This window comes from Falco rusticolus, chromosome 1 (assembly GCF_015220075.1).
Source record: "Falco rusticolus isolate bFalRus1 chromosome 1, bFalRus1.pri, whole genome shotgun sequence".
NCBI lineage: Eukaryota > Metazoa > Chordata > Aves > Falconiformes > Falconidae > Falco > Falco rusticolus.
In genome coordinates, this window is record NC_051187.1 from 15034755 (window position 1) to 15055381 (window position 20627).

General features: G+C 38.6%; 1 protein-coding gene across 5 annotated transcripts in view; it reads left to right on the plus strand.

Annotated features, from left to right (window-relative positions):
• NOS2 (nitric oxide synthase 2) overlaps positions 1 to 20260 on the plus strand; it is a 37546-nt gene extending 17286 nt beyond the window's left edge. For 2 of the 5 annotated variants that reach the window (XM_037411571.1, XM_037411567.1), the window contains 27 exons: positions 88 to 171; positions 1578 to 1753; positions 2899 to 2995; positions 3572 to 3694; positions 3785 to 3933; positions 5959 to 6121; positions 6565 to 6656; positions 7053 to 7194; positions 7615 to 7754; positions 8324 to 8498; positions 9266 to 9367; positions 9709 to 9903; positions 10244 to 10326; positions 10649 to 10793; positions 11049 to 11153; positions 11309 to 11358; positions 11453 to 11627; positions 12105 to 12237; positions 12649 to 12727; positions 13629 to 13807; positions 14454 to 14617; positions 15319 to 15529; positions 15844 to 15931; positions 16373 to 16494; positions 17616 to 17764; positions 18594 to 18788; positions 19383 to 20260. In XM_037411571.1, coding sequence (XP_037267468.1) covers positions 1647 to 1753; positions 2899 to 2995; positions 3572 to 3694; positions 3785 to 3933; positions 5959 to 6121; positions 6565 to 6656; positions 7053 to 7194; positions 7615 to 7754; positions 8324 to 8498; positions 9266 to 9367; positions 9709 to 9903; positions 10244 to 10326; positions 10649 to 10793; positions 11049 to 11153; positions 11309 to 11358; positions 11453 to 11627; positions 12105 to 12237; positions 12649 to 12727; positions 13629 to 13807; positions 14454 to 14617; positions 15319 to 15529; positions 15844 to 15931; positions 16373 to 16494; positions 17616 to 17764; positions 18594 to 18788; positions 19383 to 19496 — 3477 coding nt within the window. In that variant the 5' untranslated portion in view covers positions 88 to 171; positions 1578 to 1646 and the 3' untranslated portion in view covers positions 19497 to 20260. Of the gene's footprint in view, positions 1 to 87; positions 182 to 1577; positions 1754 to 2898; positions 2996 to 3571; positions 3695 to 3784; positions 3934 to 4393; positions 4504 to 5958; positions 6122 to 6564; positions 6657 to 7052; positions 7195 to 7614; positions 7755 to 8323; positions 8499 to 9265; positions 9368 to 9708; positions 9904 to 10243; positions 10327 to 10648; positions 10794 to 11048; positions 11154 to 11308; positions 11359 to 11452; positions 11628 to 12104; positions 12238 to 12648; positions 12728 to 13628; positions 13808 to 14453; positions 14618 to 15318; positions 15530 to 15843; positions 15932 to 16372; positions 16495 to 17615; positions 17765 to 18593; positions 18789 to 19382 lie in introns of those variants that run through there. The other 3 variants (XM_037411585.1, XM_037411576.1, XM_037411594.1) reach the window with 3 other exon arrangements.
• Positions 20261 to 20627: the final 367 nt, after the last annotated feature.

Below are 20627 nucleotides of genomic sequence, written 5' to 3' on the forward strand. Positions count from 1 at the left end.
ACTGTGTACGTGTTCTGTTTCCATTCATTTACTGCAGCTTGCAAGTAACTATATGGCAAACTGTTTTGTTTTTTTCCCCCATATTAGCAGTGAAGCGTTGTAATCAGTCTCCTGCTGTTTCCGAACTGTCCTGCTGCTGTGAAAACTATTCCTCTTTCTGCTGATTTAAAGGTTTGTGCATGTAAGAGGTAATACTGTAAATGTTATTTAAAGAACCCTGTTGTGGAAAACATGAAAATTAAGCAAGTTCTTACTCTGAATGCCAGTGAAGGGAAAATGTCTATTCTCTTTTTTTTCTTTTTCTTTCTCTTTTTTTCTTCTCTTTTCTTCTTCTTTTCTTTTGTCTTTGTCTGGGTTTTTTTTTCATTTTTTTCTTTCTCTTTTTCTTTCTTTCTTTCTTTCTCTCTTCCTCCCTCCCTATCCTTTCCTTCTATCTTTTTTCCCTCCTGTATTACAAAAGTGTATAGGCACACTGCAGCGTTTTTTATTGCAGAATAGTAATTTAGATTTGTTCCTATTTTTTACCTGTAGAGAAATGCTTATTACACACTGTTTCTTCTAGTGGGAGTAACAGACAGGTCCTAACACCTTACAGTTTCTGCACAGGTAGTTGAATGGATTTCTTTTCTTTTGTGATTTTACAGTGGACAGCCACTTGGGAGCCCAGCAATATAAATTTGTATATATACATACACAGTATATGTAATTAGTAGTATACATAACAAAATAATACATAATTTTCATCGGGATTATGTAGCAATGTATATTTTCTTTAATTTTTTGAAAACATCAGTTTTATTTCTGTTACAAATCAGATTCAAACGCTGAGACTAATTCTGCTTTGCCTAGCATTTTACTAGTTTGTGCTTCTGTCACACCTACCCTAGTGCAAAAATCCATTTTTGGATCAGAGATTAGCAAAAGTGTTTGCTAAAATGAATAACATTAAACTTTATACATTCTTATATAAATGATATACGTTACGTACAAATATGTCTTATGTATATATATCTTACAAAATACAGAATTCAGGCTCTCAAAATACCATTTGTCTCCAGCAGATGAATACATTGCAAAATGTTTTGGTTAGTTTACAGCCCAGTTTGGTTGTGGTTTTTTTTCCTTTACTATGTGAGTAACACAGCAGCATTTTACATCGCTTTTCCTAGCTAACATATAGCGATGTGAATTAACAGGACATATAATAACTGTTAACAAAGTTTTGAAAACCACATAACTTCAACCAACCAACCAAAACAAACAAACAAGTGTCAGTGTGTGTTTTTTATTGAAGTAAAGCAAGCATGTGACTTTCTTAGATGCAAGTGGTGGTTTATGTAACTGGGGAACATTTGAAATTCTCTTGCCAGTATTTTTAGAATAAGGCATGGCTGCAGCATTACACTGACAAAGAGAACTGTTAGTTCTAGTATCATTAGAAGTCAAGCAGTTTTCATTTTTAAAAACAGGATGTTAATTAGATCAGATCAGTTAGTCTGGTGAGTTTCTGAATAATTTTAAAGGGAGTTACCTTCTTGGTTTAAACACTGACCATGTCGGTTTTTTCGCCTCCTCAGAACTGTTCCCACATCACATAAAACAAGATTTCAGCACTGTGAACTGAAATTATAAACAAAGCATACAAAATGTTGTGCCCATGGCAGTTTGTGTTCAAAGCTCGTGCTGCTAAGAATGAGTCCTCTGAAGAGAAGGATATCAATAATAATGTGGAGAAAGATAGGAAGATCCATGGGTAAGATCTTTGTTTCTTAATGGTTTCATTGTTCCTCTTTCATTTGAAAAGGGAGGCTATTTAGTGACTTGAGTTCTGGAGAAACCTGTAATGTGTTTCCAAAACAATAATATTGATCAAAGACAACTGTCTGGGGGGGTCACTGGGTGGTGCTGACTTGATAAGGTATACTTAAGCTTTTGTGTCTAAGTTATACAATCATTGAGGAAATAAATCATCTTGTTTTCTCTTTCTTAGTTCTAAGTTTATTTTGCGTGTTATAATGGTTTCATATATGCCAGGACTGAGGAGGCGTGTGTATGCTATAGAAATTAGCAGACTGTTTGTTAATGCTGTAATTAAGTTAGTAAAGTAACTCTATGACACAATTTGTACAAGACACCACATAAAATAAGTTGCACATGCATATTAAATTTCTGATTTCAGGCTGTTACTTATTTCAGTTTCCTATCGCATACCGTTTCTTTCTCAGCCCATTCCCTACCCTTTCCTGTCATTGCTCAGAGTAGTTTATATTCAAATGTGAAGATACCTGAAGCTGACTAGTGGAAGTGGGTGATGCCATATGCTCTGCTAGCTGAAAGACATCATTGCCTTCTCCAAACTAAGGAATTTGTGTGGAGTTTGTGGTCTGGATGCGTCTTCAGTGTTCTTGAATATCTTCTGAAACCTGATACCAAATTAAAAAGTAGGAGTTCAGAAAGTAAGACTAGGTGGAAAGCAAAGGAAGTTAATATTGAAGTATGTTATTTGCTTAATGGGCTGGAGACTGGATCTAGCTGAAATTTTCACACATTTCCGTGAAGTTTTCAACCTCCTTGTTTAATTCTTCTGAGTATTTTCTGTCCAGATCATAACTGTACAGATGTCCTTTGTTTAGCTCACATCAATGATATTCAACCTTTACCATTCCAGGCTGTATCTGTTGTTTTCCTTCCCACACAGTGATCTGGAAAAGGTGATTGTAGCTTTACTATTGACTTACTATACCCCACTCCACCCCTCACACTGCGCAAATGGTTAGCTTGTTGACTCAGTACATCTTTAAGAGATAGCTCTGAGCATCTCCCTACTGATGCTGAGGATAAAACTAACAAAAACTAAGTACATTTTGTTATACTGAATTGTCTTTCTGTCTTTTAAAGCTTAGGAAATGATGATGCCAAATTACATGATCTGAGCAAGAAGCAGATAGAGATGCCGCCTATTGCAGCTTCAGCAAAGGCCAGTGGTGGGAAAGAGGTCTGTTTCTAGCATCATTGATAATAACAGTTGACACGGGTTGTGCTTACTGCTCAAAACTTCTCAAATATGAGAATAACTGTGGTTACGTGAGGTTAGGACTGCTGTGAGATCTTTGGATAAAAGATCTTTTCTGAACAAGAAGGAGCTTTGGTAAGCCTTAAGGGAAAGAGGTGACCCAGTGGGGACTGGAATCCCTGATTCCTTTATTTGCCTTTGAAAATCCAACCTTCAGTAACGAACATGTCCTTTCTCTAAAATTGTCTGGTTCACTGTTCTCCTGAGAATGTTGACTATTATGTTAAGAGCCCTTACTGAAATTATAAATGTGCTTGCAGTGGCAGATGCTGTTTGATTAGTACAAAAAAACTTTTTTTTTTCTTATTTCATATCAAACTGGATTATATCAACAGTTTTATACTCGAATGAATAAACACTCATATTGGAGAAGATCACATATCTGATTTCTTGAATTTAATTTGTAGTATTTCAGTAGTCAAATAAAATTTAAAATGAAGCTTTAAGGTAATTAATAGGTCTGAAGACATGATGTATTTCCATCTTTCCTCTGACCAGAATCCCCCCCCAAATGGTGTCAAAGCTTCAAACCAAATATTAAGATGTCCAAGACACATAAAAGTAAGAAACTTGGGAAATGGATCCAGCTTTCTCGACACACTACACCTGACAGCAAAGGAGGTAAGATATGAAAACCTGAACAGTGATTTTTCATAACTTTGAAAAGATACAGAGTGCAACATTGTTTTTTGACATTTTATTATTTTTCAGGTTATCAACTGCCGGACCAAAGCCTGCCAAGGGGCACTCATGACGCCAAAGGGCATGGTGAGAGGTACAAGAGATGGGCCAGTTCCACCGGCAGAGCTTTTATCTCAGGCAGTAGACTTTATCAAGCAGTACTACAGTTCATTTAAAGAGTAAGCCAACTTTACCTTTGTTTTTGGTATGAAAGTCCTCTGCCTACCTACCTGTCTGACACTATAGGACAGTTTGGTTTCAGCTGTTAGTAACTATCATGTTGTATAGCATGCATTAAAAAAAATAGGTACAGACTATTAGAAAAGCTAAATAAAATTATTACTGCACTTCATATGCTATATCTGCCAATCTAAGGTCTTGGGAATACGGGAACGGACTTTATACGGTGCATTCCTCAGCCCCATCCCTTCTGAGTGTGTTACGTTATAGTGTGTTTATAATAAGCAGCTTGGTTAGGACTCTCTTACAGAACATTATCTTCTGTTTTCTCAGCACTGGGTGTTGATGGTATTAGCTCCTACTCAGATCAGTCTTAAACATGAATAATGCTTTTTGTTTGTGCTCTTTCAAGTATCTTCTCTCTGTGTTCTTTTGTCCTCTGTTTTGACTCTCAAGGATTTAGCCAAAGATTGGAAGGCCAGTCTCTTGCTTCTCAACCTTGCTCTGTGCTGTCATCAACATAAGCTTACTGAGCATGCTGAGAGGGGTGCTCTAGCTTCAGAAAAGAGGTTTGTGTTTTCGCAAAAATGGATATGGTGCGGAGACATCTCGTTGCAGGAAAAGCTGGAACAGCTGATTGAGGTCCAAGAGTTGCAGTGACATTTCATATGACAAACTTTCAAGTGACAGTTCAATGTTTGCTCATCCCATTATAAAACATTATCAAACTTTCAGAGGGACTCAGCCACATAATGGCTACTTCTTTAGACACTTTGAACTCTTCTACAAAGCTTTCTTCCTTCTGAATCCTTCTGAAAGTCCCAGTCTTACACGCAGGCTGTATTCACTTGCCAGTGTATTACATTTGCACATCTCTGTTTCTGCTCGTCGCTATTTGATCACGTTGATTTACACTATCTTACATGCTTGCCCTTGATCTTTCATCTTGTTGAAAATGTGAAAACTCTCAGACAGTGCAGGCTATTTTCATTCTGTCTGTAGGCCAACAAAACAATTTTTGTCTGTGCTCTGATAAATATTTCTTAATGTTTTGACTTCATTCTCTGTTATCAAAGTGAAGAATTCTAGAGTTGGTTTTCCTGACAAAGGAATTGCTCAGCGCTTCCCTTCAGGAATGAAAAGCCTACTTGCTTTGCCCAGAAAAGCTGTGTCTCTGTGAAAATAATAGCACTTTGAGAGGACATTCACTATAATCCTACGTTTAGGCTGAAGCTAGCCTGTTCTCTACTTTTCATTTGCTTGTGATTTGACACTTCTTTTTCAAACTAATCTAGAAAATCCAAATGTAAACTGAAAAATTACACAGAAAAGTTTGTGTTCAATCCATGTATGTCAGGTTGGGAAAAGATGGTGTCACTACTTAGATGTGTTAATTTCTTCCTTAGGCTAGTAAGCTCTGTAATTAGCACTCAGTAAAGACAGTTCCTAAATTCTGAAGCCAGCAAAAACTCTCCTCAGCAGTCCTCAGAATCCTATGTACTTAACTCATCCCTTTACCTAGAATACACCCTGCTTTTTAATAAAAATCTTGGAGCCTAGAGTGCTGCACCAGGTAACAGCTATATTTCAGGGACAAAAGTGCAGCGCAGTGGAGGGAAGGTGGGGAACAGATGATGGTAACTTCTCACATCTGAAGCACAGGGGAACTGCTGACTTTGTGAGGCAATAGATATTTTCATAAAGGATAGGGTATTTTATGTTGACTTACATCCAGAGAGTGTAGATTTGTAACAGGAACAGGTTTCTTACTGTTTACTTGCCATATCAACCTATGTAGATGCTGATCCTCTGCATGGAAATTTACTGTACTTGCATTCTGGCAGATAAAACGAGCAATGTAAGTAGAAGTCTTGCCGTGCAAAAGAATGCTCAAAAGCTTTATGGCTTCAGCAATGCCTGTGCTGTTCTTGACCCAGAATATAAGGAGAATGTCTGCAGTTTAAATCAATTCTAAGTAATGAAATTCTCATTGTTTCTTTTCATGGCTGTTTCCTGTTCAAAAGGCCAAAAAAAGAAGAACACCTGGTCCGACTGGAAGCAGTGACCAAGGAGATAGAAACAACAGGAACCTACCATCTGACAAAGGATGAACTGATCTTTGCTGCCAAACAGGCCTGGAGGAATGCACCTAGGTGTATTGGGAGAATCCAGTGGTCCAATCTACAGGTAACCTATGAGTCTAGACATTATGGACCAAATAGTGATCTGCTGTAAATCAGAAGAATGTCCTTTACTTTGGTAAAGTATGCCAGTTGCTTCAACTGAGGACTACTCCCTCGTGTACCTATCATAAGATCAGCATTTTTTGTGTGTGGCTCTGTGCTTCATAGTTGAATAAGAACCTGTGTAGGAGTGCTAGCATAGGAACCACCTGTGTCATGGAACCAGATGCATGTCTTTGTCCTTGGAGAATTGTTACGTATAAAAATGATGCATAAAAGAACAACAAAAAAGAACCTTTACTAGTGGAGTTACAATTAAATTGAGAGATACTGATTTTTTGTTTCGCTTTTTTCCTTAATCTTTGCTTTCCTTAAATGCATAAAGAAAGGATCTTGCACTACTGTTTCAAAATCAATTTTTTCTTTACGTTTCTTTTGGAAACATAGGTATTTGATGCACGTGATTGTAAAACAGCAAAAGAAATGTTTGAGCATATCTGTCGTCATATTCAGTATGCCACAAATAATGGAAATATAAGGTAAGCCTCTTTAATTTTAAATAACAAAAAAACCCATCCAGATCTGGATTCAAAACTCTACGTAAGACCTGAAATGGTCTATCTAAGTATTTTGACAACTAGTCTCTGGTCTTAATTCTCCTGGTATTTATATGTTCCTTTCATGTGTACCATCAACCATTTTGAAATTTTATAACATGCATGGCTGATGTTGCAAAATCTTTTGTAATTCCTGGGGAAAAGAGATTATTTGAAGATTCAGGGGGGTGGATAAAGAAGATGAATTATTTTATTTCTACTGATGTTTATTTTATAAATATAAAATAATTGCTGTTGCTAACAATTTATGTCTTAATAATTAGGATGTGTTTAATGTGCTGCTGTGGTGTAATGGGATTTGATTGTCTCTCTGGGCAGATCAGCCATTACTGTCTTCCCCCAGAGGACTGATGGGAAACATGATTTTCGTATTTGGAACAGCCAGCTCATCCGATATGCTGGATATCAAATGCCAGATGGGTCTATCATAGGAGACCCTGCCAGTGTGGAGTTCACACAGGTACAGTTCTAAATACAGAATCACAACTGCTTTCCATCTTGCCTAACCCATCTGTGTGTCTCTTTTTTTTTTTTTTTTTTCCTTAAATTTTTATGCAGATTGGGAGGGAGGTGTGGTGCTAAGGAGTGAATGAGATGCTCTGCCCCACAGGTTCCAGGTGAAGGTGGGAGCAGTAATTTCTTACAATCTTGATATAAAAATACTCCCCTCCATCTCAGAACAGGGCAAGCTAATGCTCCCCTTAAGTCAGGGACACAATCAGTACCTGAACAACATGTCTCAACATCATTTGAATAGGAAAGATAACCCTTATCACTGAGAATTTACCTCAGCAGGTTTTAGAGGGCTAACATTCTTTTGTCTTCAAATCCAGAGAGGGGGAAACCTAAAAAGCCCAAAACATACTTTCTTTGTTTACAGTTGTGTGTTGAGCTTGGGTGGAAGCCGAAATATGGCTGCTTTGATGTAGTTCCACTCATTCTCCAAGCAAACGGCCAAGACCCAGAAATATTTGAAATCCCGCCAGAAATTGTGCTCGAAGTGCCAATGGAGCATCCAAAGTAAGCACACAAGATTTAGATAGTTGTATTTTTGCTCCTGCCTCACCTTGGCAGGTTATAATGCCTGTGCCTGTGGCAGTCATTTTATGGGTTCTTTGTTAGGATGAAATTATGAAAAATTGTCCTGAAAGATAAAATGCCTGTTAGAACAATGAAATGAGATTTAAATTAAGGAAGCCAATAGTAGTTTTATTGGAAATCTTTTTTTCCTGATCTACATTTCAGTCATGTTCAGAAATTTTAAAACGATCATTTCTTGTGCCAGTGTAATACATGAGTGAAATATGGCTGCAGTCATAACAAAATATTTATTGCTTTTCTGTGGGGCTTTTTTCTTCGTGTTTGCTTTGGGACTGGCCTGCAGATTGCAGAACTCTGTGAGGCTGTTCTGCAATTTCTTTAGCAGGCAGTCCCCAGTTACCACATTGTAAGCGGGAACTGCTATGAGCTTTTGCAGACCCTGCTTCATGGGTCATTTCTCCTAGAGTTAGTACTCTTTAGCTTACTGGACTTTTCTGGGTATTGCCTGAAAGTAAATGAAGTAATAAATCAAAATGTTTGTTTACCAGGTTTGAATGGTTTAAGGAGTTAGATCTGAAGTGGTATGCACTGCCTGCTGTTGCCAACATGCTTCTTGAGGTGGGAGGCCTGGAGTTTACTGGGTGTCCTTTCAATGGCTGGTACATGGGGACAGAGATAGGAGTGCGAGACTTCTGTGATGTACAGCGATATAATATCCTAAAGGTAATCTTCTAAAGTAAAGTGTGTTCTGCAAAGGGAATGAACCTGATGGGTAAAGCACTTTTGGAAAAGAGACGTTATCAGTCTTTGCTGGGATGGGTGTTGTATTTACATCACACTTCACACTTCAGTGCTAATCTAACGCAATATCCTGACTATTGTGGGACATCTTGAATTTCTCTCAAGGTTATGGCTGCCAGTTTGTATGACTGTTTTTACAGTGTTCTGAGAGTATCTGTTCCAAGTAGCTGGATAGGATGGTAAAACTGCAACTGTAAAAACCCATAAAATAGAAAATGGTGTCCAAATGTAATTCTTCCCCAATTTTACCCTAAGTCCTGCTGATTCAGGACTTTTGGTCTCTGTACGTTTCTCAGAGGTATATTTATTTCAGTTCAGGTTTGCTGTTGACAAGGCAATGGAGTCCTGGTGGTTAGTTGCAGGTCTTGGGCACCTCACCAGTACAAATTAATAATGATGACTTATAAGCAGATACTGGCACTTTTAAAACCCTTTAGTCTAGGAGAGAACCACTCCCTGTTTTACCAAACTGGAATAGATAGCCTCAAGAACCAGAACACCATAATTCAAGTTCACTTCTAATCTCTAATGTTTATACTGACATAGCTTTTCCCAACATAAGACTGCCTATTCCCCTTTCTGCAACAGTTCTTCCTGCAAATTAAAGTGATGAGGTGGAGAAATCATGATGTCTAAGTCCCCACATAGTAAACTTGCTTTTTCCTTTTCTCTCTCTTTTTCACATGTAGGAGGTAGGGAGAAGAATGGGACTGGAAACAAACAAACTTTCATCGTTATGGAAAGACCGAGCTGTTGTAGAGATAAATGTGGCTGTGCTTTATAGCTTCCAAGTAAGTCAATGGATGTGGTTTCTGGAGAGACACTGAATATTTTGTGTCTCTTTACTTTCACTTATAGCAGCTTTATACAAGTATAGTGCCAATGGACCAATGCTCAATTGAGGTTATCAATGTGATTCCAATAGAGTTATTCTTGATTTACATTTGGACGTAGGAGTCCTTAATCAAAGGTCCACCTCAATCTGTATCTGTATAATAGTTGCTGATATTTCCCAGCACTAAATAAAGTCCTTGAAATATTAACCAAAGCAAAAGGATTACTTCAACTACATCAGGAAGAAGAGCAGAATGGGATTTTTTAATGTACGTCTGTCTTTTTGCAATTATTCTAGAAACAAAATGTGACTATCATGGACCACCACTCAGCTGCTGAGTCCTTCATGAAATACATGCAGAATGAGTACCGTGTACGAGGAGGCTGCCCGGCTGACTGGGTGTGGATTGTGCCTCCCATGTCAGGGAGCATAACTCCTGTGTTCCACCAGGAGATGTTGAACTATGTCCTCACTCCCTTCTATTACTACCAGGTACACATTAGTAAAAAAAATATTATTCTAGTAGACTTCAGAAGTACAGATGATAACATGGGACCTGAAGACGTCTGAATGAAAAGCCCTGGTTAATGGCAGTTCACTAGAGAGATTCATAAATAGCAGGCAATATCTATTGTACTGCGGAAGGTTCTGTTAGTTCTGGTGAATTCTCAAGTTGAAAGTAAAATGCAATTTAATGCTACAGAGACTGATCCCATATTTGTACACGGTGGCTTGTATATACAGATTCTGTTTAATATGGCTGTTTCAAAGATAGACAAATTGTGTATTTATTTTACATTTCTTACCTGAAGCTTAACTTTTTTTTTTAAAGGTGGATGCATGGAAAACGCATGTCTGGCATGATGAGACCCGGAGACCAAAGAAAAAAGAAATAAAATTTAGCATCTTGGCAAAGTAAGTGATTCAAATAAGAGTCTTCATGCTTTTGTTCAACTATTCTATTCTTGTGATGTTTCTGTTCCACTTTTTGGGGGTTTTCTGAATTAATTATTACAGTAGGGACCACTTGAATTGTTTGAATCATAGACTTACCTGACCAGTTAGTTAATAGTTATATCTAAGATTCTTATTCAGGGCTATCTGTAGTGTATTGCTTCTGAACTATCTTCCAAAGAAGAACCATGCTCAAGATCAGTCTTTCCTAGCTTGTCTGTGAATCAATCTGAATTACTGTGTAGCTATATTAAAGATTGTATGCGTTTGTTTTTTTCCCTAGGGCTGTACTTTTTGCATCTTCACTCATGCGACAAACAATGGCAACCAGGTCCAAGGTCACTGTAATCTATGCAACAGAGACTGGGAAATCTGAAACACTAGCAAACAATCTTTGCAGCTTGTTCAACTGTGCCTTCAACACTAAGGTAAGAAAGTATAAATCATCCATGCTAAATGACGAAAGAAGTTTGGCTAGCTTCCTCAGCTGCTGCAAGCTTTTTCATTCTCTAAACCAATGTTTTGAACGTTCAGTAAATACCAATTGGACTAGAACTTTGATTTTGTATTCGTTTAGCATAATGCCTTGTAAATTTGGTCAACAGTCATCTGACAATCACAGAGATATCTAGTGCTAGTTCTTATGTCCACTAGCAATTTATCATGAGCTTTATACCTTCCAGATTCTGTGCATGGATGAGTACAACATTTGTGACCTGGAAAAAGAAACGCTTCTTTTAGTGGTTACTAGCACTTTTGGAAATGGAGATTCTCCAAATAATGGAAAGGTAATATTAACCTCAGAAGTACGTATGATGCTCAACTCTGAGATCAAAGACAACCCCTTCATTTGGCTCGTACTTGGCTAAGATATGGATCAGGGTCTCGTTTCTGTTTTAAATCAGTGTTTTTCTGACCTTAATTATTTTATGAATTTTTACAGACCTTCAAGAACTCCTTGCTCACCCTGAAATTTCTGAGAGGAAAAATTAGGTAAAAATATTTTTTGTTTGGTTTGCAGGTGATTGAGTCCTTTTGCATTTCATTTAGCAGAACATAGTGATCTTATTTTTATCTCTTTCTGCAGATATGCTGTGTTTGGTTTGGGGTCCAGCATGTATCCAGAGTTCTGTGCTTTTGCTCATGCCATTGACCAAAAACTGGCCCAACTAGGGGCTTCTCAGCTCACTCCAATAGGCGAAGGAGATGAACTCAACGGGCAAGAAGCAGCCTTTCGCGCATGGGCAGTCAGCGCGTTCAAGGTGACTATATAAAGAGTTAGCTCATATGTTGGTTTCTTCATTCATTCATTTTATTTCAGTATTCACTAGCATCCCATAAAAATGGGGGGAAATGAAAGAAGAAAAACTTCTGGATTTATATCTGAATTTGGAATTCCTCTTTTCTACTGTTTGCCTAAGTTGAAGAGGGAACTAGACCCCTTTTCTATTATTTATTAATATTCACATAAAGTTCCATGAAACCTTTTGGATAATGGAATGCTTAGTATGAACAAGGGTGGTAGCATAAAACATCAGGATTTTTTGAAGCAGATCAGTGTACTGGTGTGCAAGTGGAACTTCACTGAACTCACTGTAAGCCCTGCAATATCACTGAACTCAACAGAATCAATAAAAAAATAACAATCTGTGAAATTGATATCTCCTCATTAGAATTATGACAATGATAATTTATTTTTTTTTTTACTATGAATAGCCTTAATTTTTTCTTTTTCCTAGACTGCCTGTGACATTTTTAACATCTGTGGGAAAAACAGTATTCAGTTGCCTGAGATATATACCTCTGATGAAAGCTGGGATCCTAAGAATTACAGGATAGTCCATGACTCTCAGACCATGGACTTGGCTAAAGGTATTACATCCCACCTTCCACTTCCTCTGTCTGTTTTGCTTCAGACGGGTCTGAACAGTAACGGTTTTCTAGAAGCAGTATTGGTCCTGCTAGATCATAGAATGCATATAATAAAGTACAGTGTTCAGAAGAAAAAAAGATCTTGGTTTACATTGTATAAATTATATTTTCCAGCACAGTAACATCAGACCACCAGAACTAGCACACATTTTGACAGCCCCAGAAGAACAAAAGCTGAGATGAGCTACTTTCAGGCAGGGAGGGCATGCATATAGGACACATAACTGACTAAATGTATCTCACATTCTAGGGCGAGCATGGTTCAGTTCTTTTCTGCATGTTATATTTGAAGGCATTTTAAACAAACCTAATCACAAAATTACCATGAGTCATGTCCTCTTTTCTTGACAGCACTTGCAAACATTCATGCCAAGGTTATAATTCCCATGAAGCTGAAATTCAGACAGAATCTTCAAAGTTTAAAGTCCAGGTACGATACCTCATTCTTTTGAATATTGTAATACTACAGTTTACTAAAATCTTAAACATCTGAAATGCCTGGTTATAAACATCTTCTCCCTGCAGATATTAAGAAATATATATGAATTTTGTACCATCGTTAGAAGTAGTAAATCATTATCACAAGACCACAAGAATGTGTACAGTCTTAGCTCTGGTCTAGCTAGGGTCTAACTTCCCAGTAGAGTCTCTAGGAGCGTAGGGAATAAAAAACTCTGTGACACAGCCCTTTGATACCTACTAAATGTGGAAGGTTGGGTGTATGGTCTCTCTCTCTTGCTTGGTATGCTACATGCCCGGCAAATATTTACTTCGTTTAGTGGAAAAATTGCCCCTTAGCAGAAAAAAAAAGGAAAAGGTATAGTGCAAAAAGCTGTTGTACTGCAAAACAAGTTGAGACAAGACAATACACAAAGAAATACAAAAGGGTAATCAGTGCTAACATCTGTCTTAGAATTAGCATCTGTGAATAGCTCTTCAACATCCTCTGGTAGGTCTTCTTCATCCCTGTTCTAAATACAGTCATCCTATGGGAAGTCCTCTGAGCTGGTTTAAGATGTTGAGTATTCAGTCTTCAGCAGAGCTGCACTTCTTTTCATTGGCTGATTACAGGCATGTTTGTTCTATACTGGACAGATCAAGTAGCACTTGAGCATCTTGTTTTGATACAAGTACTTCACATGTCTGGGCTATTATTTGTTTAAGTCTCCATGAAGTACTAAGCTGGTCTGATAATTTGGTAATGAACATAAGTAAGCCCTTGCCAACTGTCACTTCAGATTTATACCTTTTCTGTGCAATTCAAGGGAAATCCTGTTGACGTAACCAAGATCTGTCTGATCCTTTCTTTTTTTTTTTTTTTCTATATCTAGTCGTGTTACCATTCTAGTTAAGCTTTCCTGTGAGACTAATCAGGGCATGCACTACCTGCCTGGAGATCATATCGGGATTTTCCCAGGCAACCAGCCAGAATTAGTCCATGGCCTCATTGCCCATGTCAAGGATGCCCCTCCAGCTGATCAGACTATCAGACTTGAAACCTGCACTGGTGGTAAGTTGGTTCTCTTTAGGTAAAATAACAGAGGATGTCTGACAGATTTCTCTAAAATTCCTGAGAATTTTCATAGATGAATTTGATTCTATTATCCTTTTCTTAAGTTTTAATAGGGTTTTGTTGATGCTTTTAGTTATTCTTACAATTCTTAATTCTGATTTTGCATACTCTGGCAGTCCGTGGTAACTTCACCAGTGTTCAGAGTTGTCCTGGCTTTGACAGTATATGTAACTCAGTTGCTGAATTGGCCATTGACTGCAAATAAATTAATCAACAGTTTGCTTATAGTTGCTACATATCAGAGTCCTAAAATAGATTTACATGTCATGACCATCTTTTCCATCTTAGTAGGAACAATCTGCTAAATCACAGGATTCTAACGCACAGGAAGATTATTTCCTCGAGTGAAAGTCTTTACATCTTAAAGTGGTGGTTTTTTATCATAAAGTTCTCTGCACCAGATCCTCCCCTTACAAAAAGTTTGAAACCTCACATTAACCTCTTTTCAGAAGGGCCCTGTGGTCTAGACCTGCTGCAACCTAGTCTGAAGTCATATTTTGAAGGACACTGAGTTTTGCAAAGCTCTACAGCTGTCAAATCCCATGGGAATTGCCATGTGTTCTTTTATTCACCTCATTTCCAGGTGGCTACTGGACGAGTGACAAAAAGATTCCCGCCTGCACACTCCTGGAGGCTTTGACATACTTGCTCGATATCACTACTCCACCCTCCCAACAACTGCTAAAAAAACTTGCCCAGCTGGTAACAGCGGAAGAAGACAAACAGAGACTGGAAGTTTTATGTCAGGTAAATATTAGGACTAGATTTATGTTAGAATACTGTATACCGCACCATCTGATGCCCTTTTACTGTGTAGCAGAAGCCTAAGAAATTTTTGTAGTGATGGTCCTTGCTTTTTGTTCCTCTGATACGCATTCTGTGTACTTGTAAACCCAACCACAGTGAGAGAAAGGGTGGTCCTGTGGCTCAGCTTGGGTGTGGGAATCAAGAGATTTTTTCAGATCTGGTATTTCCTCTGTGACTCTGGGTGGGTCTTCTGGCCTGCCTGTTTTGCCAGCCTCATGGTGGTTTCTGGTGATACACCATTAAAAGACCTTTGGGTGGAGGGGTTGGAGGGGACCTGGTAGATATTTTTGTCAGAGAATTTGGTACTGTGAGAGTAAGCGGGATGGTACTTTAAGTAACCATTTACTCATAGGTGTGCTAAGTGCTTGCAAGAAACAGATTCTATTTCTGTTTCTACGTCCTCACTGAGAGAGCTGGTATCTGAGAAAATTACAGTGGTATTCTGTACTTCTGTTTTCAAAAATCAAACAATTTCTTAGGAAACCCCAGTATTGGTCTGGGCAAAGTTTTGAGAATTCTCTGTTGATTGCCTGCATATTTAATTGAATGGATAGCAGGAATCGTATTTATAAGTGACATTGCAAATATCCCTGAACTCCGCATGACCTGGTAACATTGTGGTGGTGACCTTTGGCTTTTAGAGCACAGAAGAATACAATAAATGGAAGTTTTACAACAGCCCGAACATCCTGGAGGTCCTGGAGGAGTTTCCTTCTGCTGAGGTCTCAACAGCTTTCTTACTGACTCAGCTGCCATTTCTGAAACCCAGGTACTATTCCGTCAGTTCCTCCTGTGACATGACAGCCAGAGAGATTCATCTGACAGTTGCAGTCGTAAACTACAGGACGAGAGGTAATGGATTGTTGTTTTAATTTCTTTCTTAAATGATATTTAGGCTGCATTGTGGTTCAGAAAAAAAAACCCTTGTCTGCCATCTGGCATGAAGCATATCTATAACAAAAATGTTGTATTGTGATATATGCAGGGTAGTGTACTGCAGTGCTAGTTTGCTAAAATCCTGCATCATCATCATCAGTGTATCCTTTTTTTATAAATCATTACTAGATATATACTCAAAACCAATAATTTTAAATATAAACAGCGCTGTTTTAAAAAATGAAGAGCTCTTAAATACTGACAGAGATATTTTCCTTTGCTCTGATTAGATGGACAAGGGCCTTTGCACCATGGAGTCTGCAGCACGTGGCTGAATACAATAGCTCTCAATGAAATAGTGCCATGCTTTATACGCAGGTGAGTATATGACAGAGCAAAAAGAAAAGAAAAAAACCCAGAAAACAGCAGGTCTTAGTTCAGCTTCTTCGGTGTTTTTATTCATTGTTTGCAAATGATTTTCAAGTGACTGGTGACAGAAAGTGGGAATATTTGTTTGAGAAGAGAAGGAGCTCCCTGTCTCCCAGAGATGAGATCCTTTACCACATGTTATGTTGAGTAAAATCATAAATCATTAGAAAATTCTGAAAGAATTCTATTCATATGACACCATCTCCCCTCTCAGCATATCCGCTATGGAGCAAATAAAGCTAAGGAAACAAGAGGCAACTGTCACCAAGTTAAGCCCCATTACTCTTTTGAAATCGGTGACTTACACTGTGCTGCTCAAAAGCATTCAGGAAACTGACACTGAGATGTCAGTCAAACTAAGTACCTAATTAACATATTTTTGCATTTTAGTGCTAATGAATTCCGGCTCCCAGAGGAGCCAACCAAGCCATGCATTCTGATCGGTCCTGGAACAGGAATTGCTCCCTTCAGAAGTTTCTGGCTGCAGCGTCTCCATGACTTGGAAAAGAAAGGTACTTATGGGGATTGCTCCAAAAGGGAGGCCATAACTCATCTGGCAGCAGAAGGCATCCCTACTCCTCCAAACAAAACCTCTGCAGAGGGAGACACCAAGAAACATTAGCCAAGTAAACACCGTAGAGATTTGTCATCCCAAGACCGATTGACACTGCACTGAAACAACTAATCCATCCCCCTTGAAACCATTCTGGTGGTCTTGGGGTATTTGATCACTTGGAGGGAGCAGCCCATGTATCCTTGTAAATACTGTATGTTCAGCAACTGCCCCAGGTGCTCACACAAGGGGCCACAGTATGAAGAGGAAACACTTTGGCCTGCTGGTGTCGGCCTGTTTGGGGAACCTGCTCCAACAGGTGGTTCCACATAGTTCTCCAAGGACTTGGGCAGATTCGATTCTACTGCAAGACCCTAAAATTAGAAGTTGTCACACATAGACACACACACTGTCCTTCTCAGGTGCTCAGTGAGAAAGGCTAATTATAAAATCATAGAATACCAGGTTGGAAGGGACCTCAAAGATCATGTGGTCCAACCTTTCTTGGCCAAAGCATGGTCTAGACAAGACGGCCCAGCACCCTGTCCAGCTGAATATTAAAAAGTGTCCAGTGTTGGGGAATCCACCACTTCCCTGGGGAGGTTATTCCAATGGCTGATTGTTCTCAACGTGAAAAATTGTCCCTTTGTGTCTAATCAGAATCTCCCCAGGAGTAACTTGTACCCATTACCCCTCAACTTTTCCATGTGACTCTTTGTAAAAGGGGAGTCTCAGTCTTCTCAGTAGCCACCCTTGAAGTACTGGGTCTTGAAAGTACTTGAAGTAGGTCTCCCCTAAACCTTCTTTTCTCAAGGCTGAGCAAACCCAGTTCTCTCAGCCTTTCCTCAAGCATCAGTCTTCCCAGTCCTTTGGTTATCTTTGTGGCCCTTCTCTGGGCCCTCTCCAGCCTGTCCACATCTTTTTTATCTAGCAGGGACCAAAACTGAGCGCAGCATTCCAGCTGTGAAAGAGACAGCTCTGCGCAGCTCGTTACTGTGGCAACGGGGCCCTCTATGGGAATAGTCATCAGATAATAGGCCTTACCAGGAAATACAAAAAACTTTCCAATGTTGGTTTCAGGGATCAAAGGTGGTGACATGACATTATTGTTTGGCTGCCGGCAGCCAGACATGGATCACATCTACAAAGAAGAAACTGATGAGATGAAGAGGAAGGGAGTCCTGAAAGAAGTCTATACAGCTTACTCCAGACAACCTGGCCAACCTAAGGTAAGGCTAGTTCCTTTGTTCTTTAAGGGTTGGCTCCTTCCACAATAGTCCCTAGAGTTAAGACTGAGGCTCTGCTTAACAATTCTTTAAAAGAAATGTTTTTCTTTTATTCTTTTCTATATAATAAAATACTAATAATTAAATAAATAAAAATTTTTAAAAATAATTTAAAAAATGCTACATTTTGCTTCAGTACATTCTGGACAAGTGACAAAAGGCCTCACTCCTTCAAAATAAGGGAGAATCTCACTGTGCACTTCAGTACAAGTAAGCTATATATATATAACCCCCTCACTGCCATATAGAGAGGCACTTAAAGTGCAAACAGCCTGTGAAACTGTAAGTTGGAACAGTTGCAGGAATCTTAAATTACAAGATTTGATTAACCCATGAGTTAGAAATTATTTGGCTCTGGCCATTTGTCACTGTTTTAATGTGACACAGTGACCTGTGACACAGTGACCTGACCCTGGAAATTAATTTTGCTTAGATTAAGTCTTGATTGGAGAAAACAACAGCACTTAAGCTATCCTTTTTTTAGCTATCCTACTCTCCTGGCAAGTTAGGAAACTTTGGCAGTTGTAACTGGTTCTAAAAAAGAAGAGTCTTAGTCTCTCTAGTTTAATCAGGAGACAGGCCTAGCCACCAAATCTGGGGCTTGTTAAGACAGTGTCAAGACATTTTTCTTCTTTGCTGTGGTGCAACACACAGCTGAAATAGCTAGGGCATTTAGAACCTTCCTGTGTAGACCCACATTGAATTTAGAAAAGTCAATAGCCAAAGCAGCGTTTGAGAAACCTTGTTTAACGATCCTTTTTCTGTTTCTAAGGTCTATGTTCAAGACATCCTTCAAAGCAAGTTGGAGACCAAAGTGTGCAACCTCTTGCATAAGGAGGAAGGGCATCTGTATGTCTGTGGGGATGTACACATGGCCAAGGATGTTGCTCAGACTTTGAAAGGGCTGCTAGCAAAATACCTGAATCTTAATGAGCAACAGGCAGAGGAGTACTTCTTCCAGCTAAAGGTATGTGATGATACACAAGGCATTCTTTCCAGTCAGACAGTGTTCCAGGATGGGTTACAGAAGTCTTCAAAGTCACACTCAAGATCTTGCAGGCTGCCATGAGCTTCTCTTCAGCAGAATATATAAGGAAAAAAGCTCTAAGTGATCAGTTTAATCCACCCACCATGATTTAAAACACATTTTTTGTTCAGTTAGGGTGTAAGTGACACGTAACGTTGTTCTCTTACATCTACCATTTCCCCCAGTGTCTCCAGCTGGGGTGTGGACATCAGCTTTGCAGTGTGTCTGGAACATCAAGAGTTTGATACTTCATTGTACCAACAGAGGAAAGTGAGTTTTAGAAATTAGTGGGCTCATCACTAAAAACACAGTGCCTGGGTCTGCTGGCTTTATAGGACCCTTTTGCTATCAGAACTTCTGCTGGAGCATGTCTGCCTGGGATTCAGACAGGTTCATTGTATGGACAGGAACAAGGTCACCAGCACAGAACCAGTCATACGAATGCAAAAGGACCTTTTAGTTACTTAACTGCTATATAAGGATGAGCAAGCTGCATTTAATTCACGTCTTGGGCTTCCTTTCTTTTTTTTGCAGAGCCAAAAGCGTTACCATGAAGATATATTTGGGGCTGCATTCCCACATGATGTCAAAAGAGGTGTAAGAGCTTTGCAACCCACCAGTCCAAGAACAAATCAACTTATGTTTTAGACAATACTTGCACATTTGTTGTTATTTTCAAAAAACAAGGGGTCAGATCCTCTTTCTTATACATCTTAAGTCATACAGATGTATATGATTGTAGGATCTGACTTCTAAACCTCAGCCTTAATTATGAAAAATACTAAATTTAACTTTTGTTGCTATTTATTCTAAAACTTCTTTTAATAGATTATCTTAATAGTGGTGATGCAAATTATTTTTGTAATACTATCTATGCTGATATGAATCTGCTATTTTTTCTAAATACAAGGAAAATTTAGTTATTTACTATAAGTTGCATAAGTTATTTACTCTGTGTAAGTACGTTACATAAAGTTACATAAATAAGTTATTTACTCTAAGCTAGAACTGAAATCTTTTTTTGAAATGTACTGTTTGTCTTGGTGAATTTATAAAAAAATCAGATTGTTTTACTGTGCCTATTATTTCACTTTAAAGCAATTAAATGGATGGTTGTGTCACTTGGAATTATAAAGTCACACACGTTGAATCTGAAGCAATGTTTGCAGAAGAGATAATAATATAATGGTTCATAAGTGGAAATACCTGGTGCACACACTTCCAATGTGTGTAAGTGAGGAGGCAGTAGTTCTGAATTCTGCTTTCTGTGGTTCAGGTACTTGAACCTGAATTGTTGTTGTTACAGACCCTGTGGCAGTAAGGTTCAGAAAATTCTAAAGCACTTTGTACGTTTGAATTCTAGGCTGTGATTGCCTGATTTGTTTTTAATAAAAGACACCTTTATATTGAGACAAACAAGTTGGTGTGGATTAAATGTACCACTTTTTGCTATTGCCTTCAGCCTAACAAAGTAGGGGTAGGTATGTTAGTTCTCATGTTCTGGTGAAGTGGATTTTGGGCTCCAACCAATGCTCCTTCCCTAAGTCAAGAGTCCGTCTCCAGGAGTTATGCGGTCTGCCTAAGATTAGTTATGGGGTTTTGTTACTGCCAGGAAAGTGTGGATTAGCACCATAGATTGTGAGATTGGCTTGCAAACTGCAAGAATATAAAATAGCAATGAGAGCAATATATTTTTCACTAGTTATGCTTTGACTTCGGCTCTTTCTATGCCTTTTGGTTGTGTCAGAGCTTTTAGTTCTGTCTCTAAAATTACCAGGG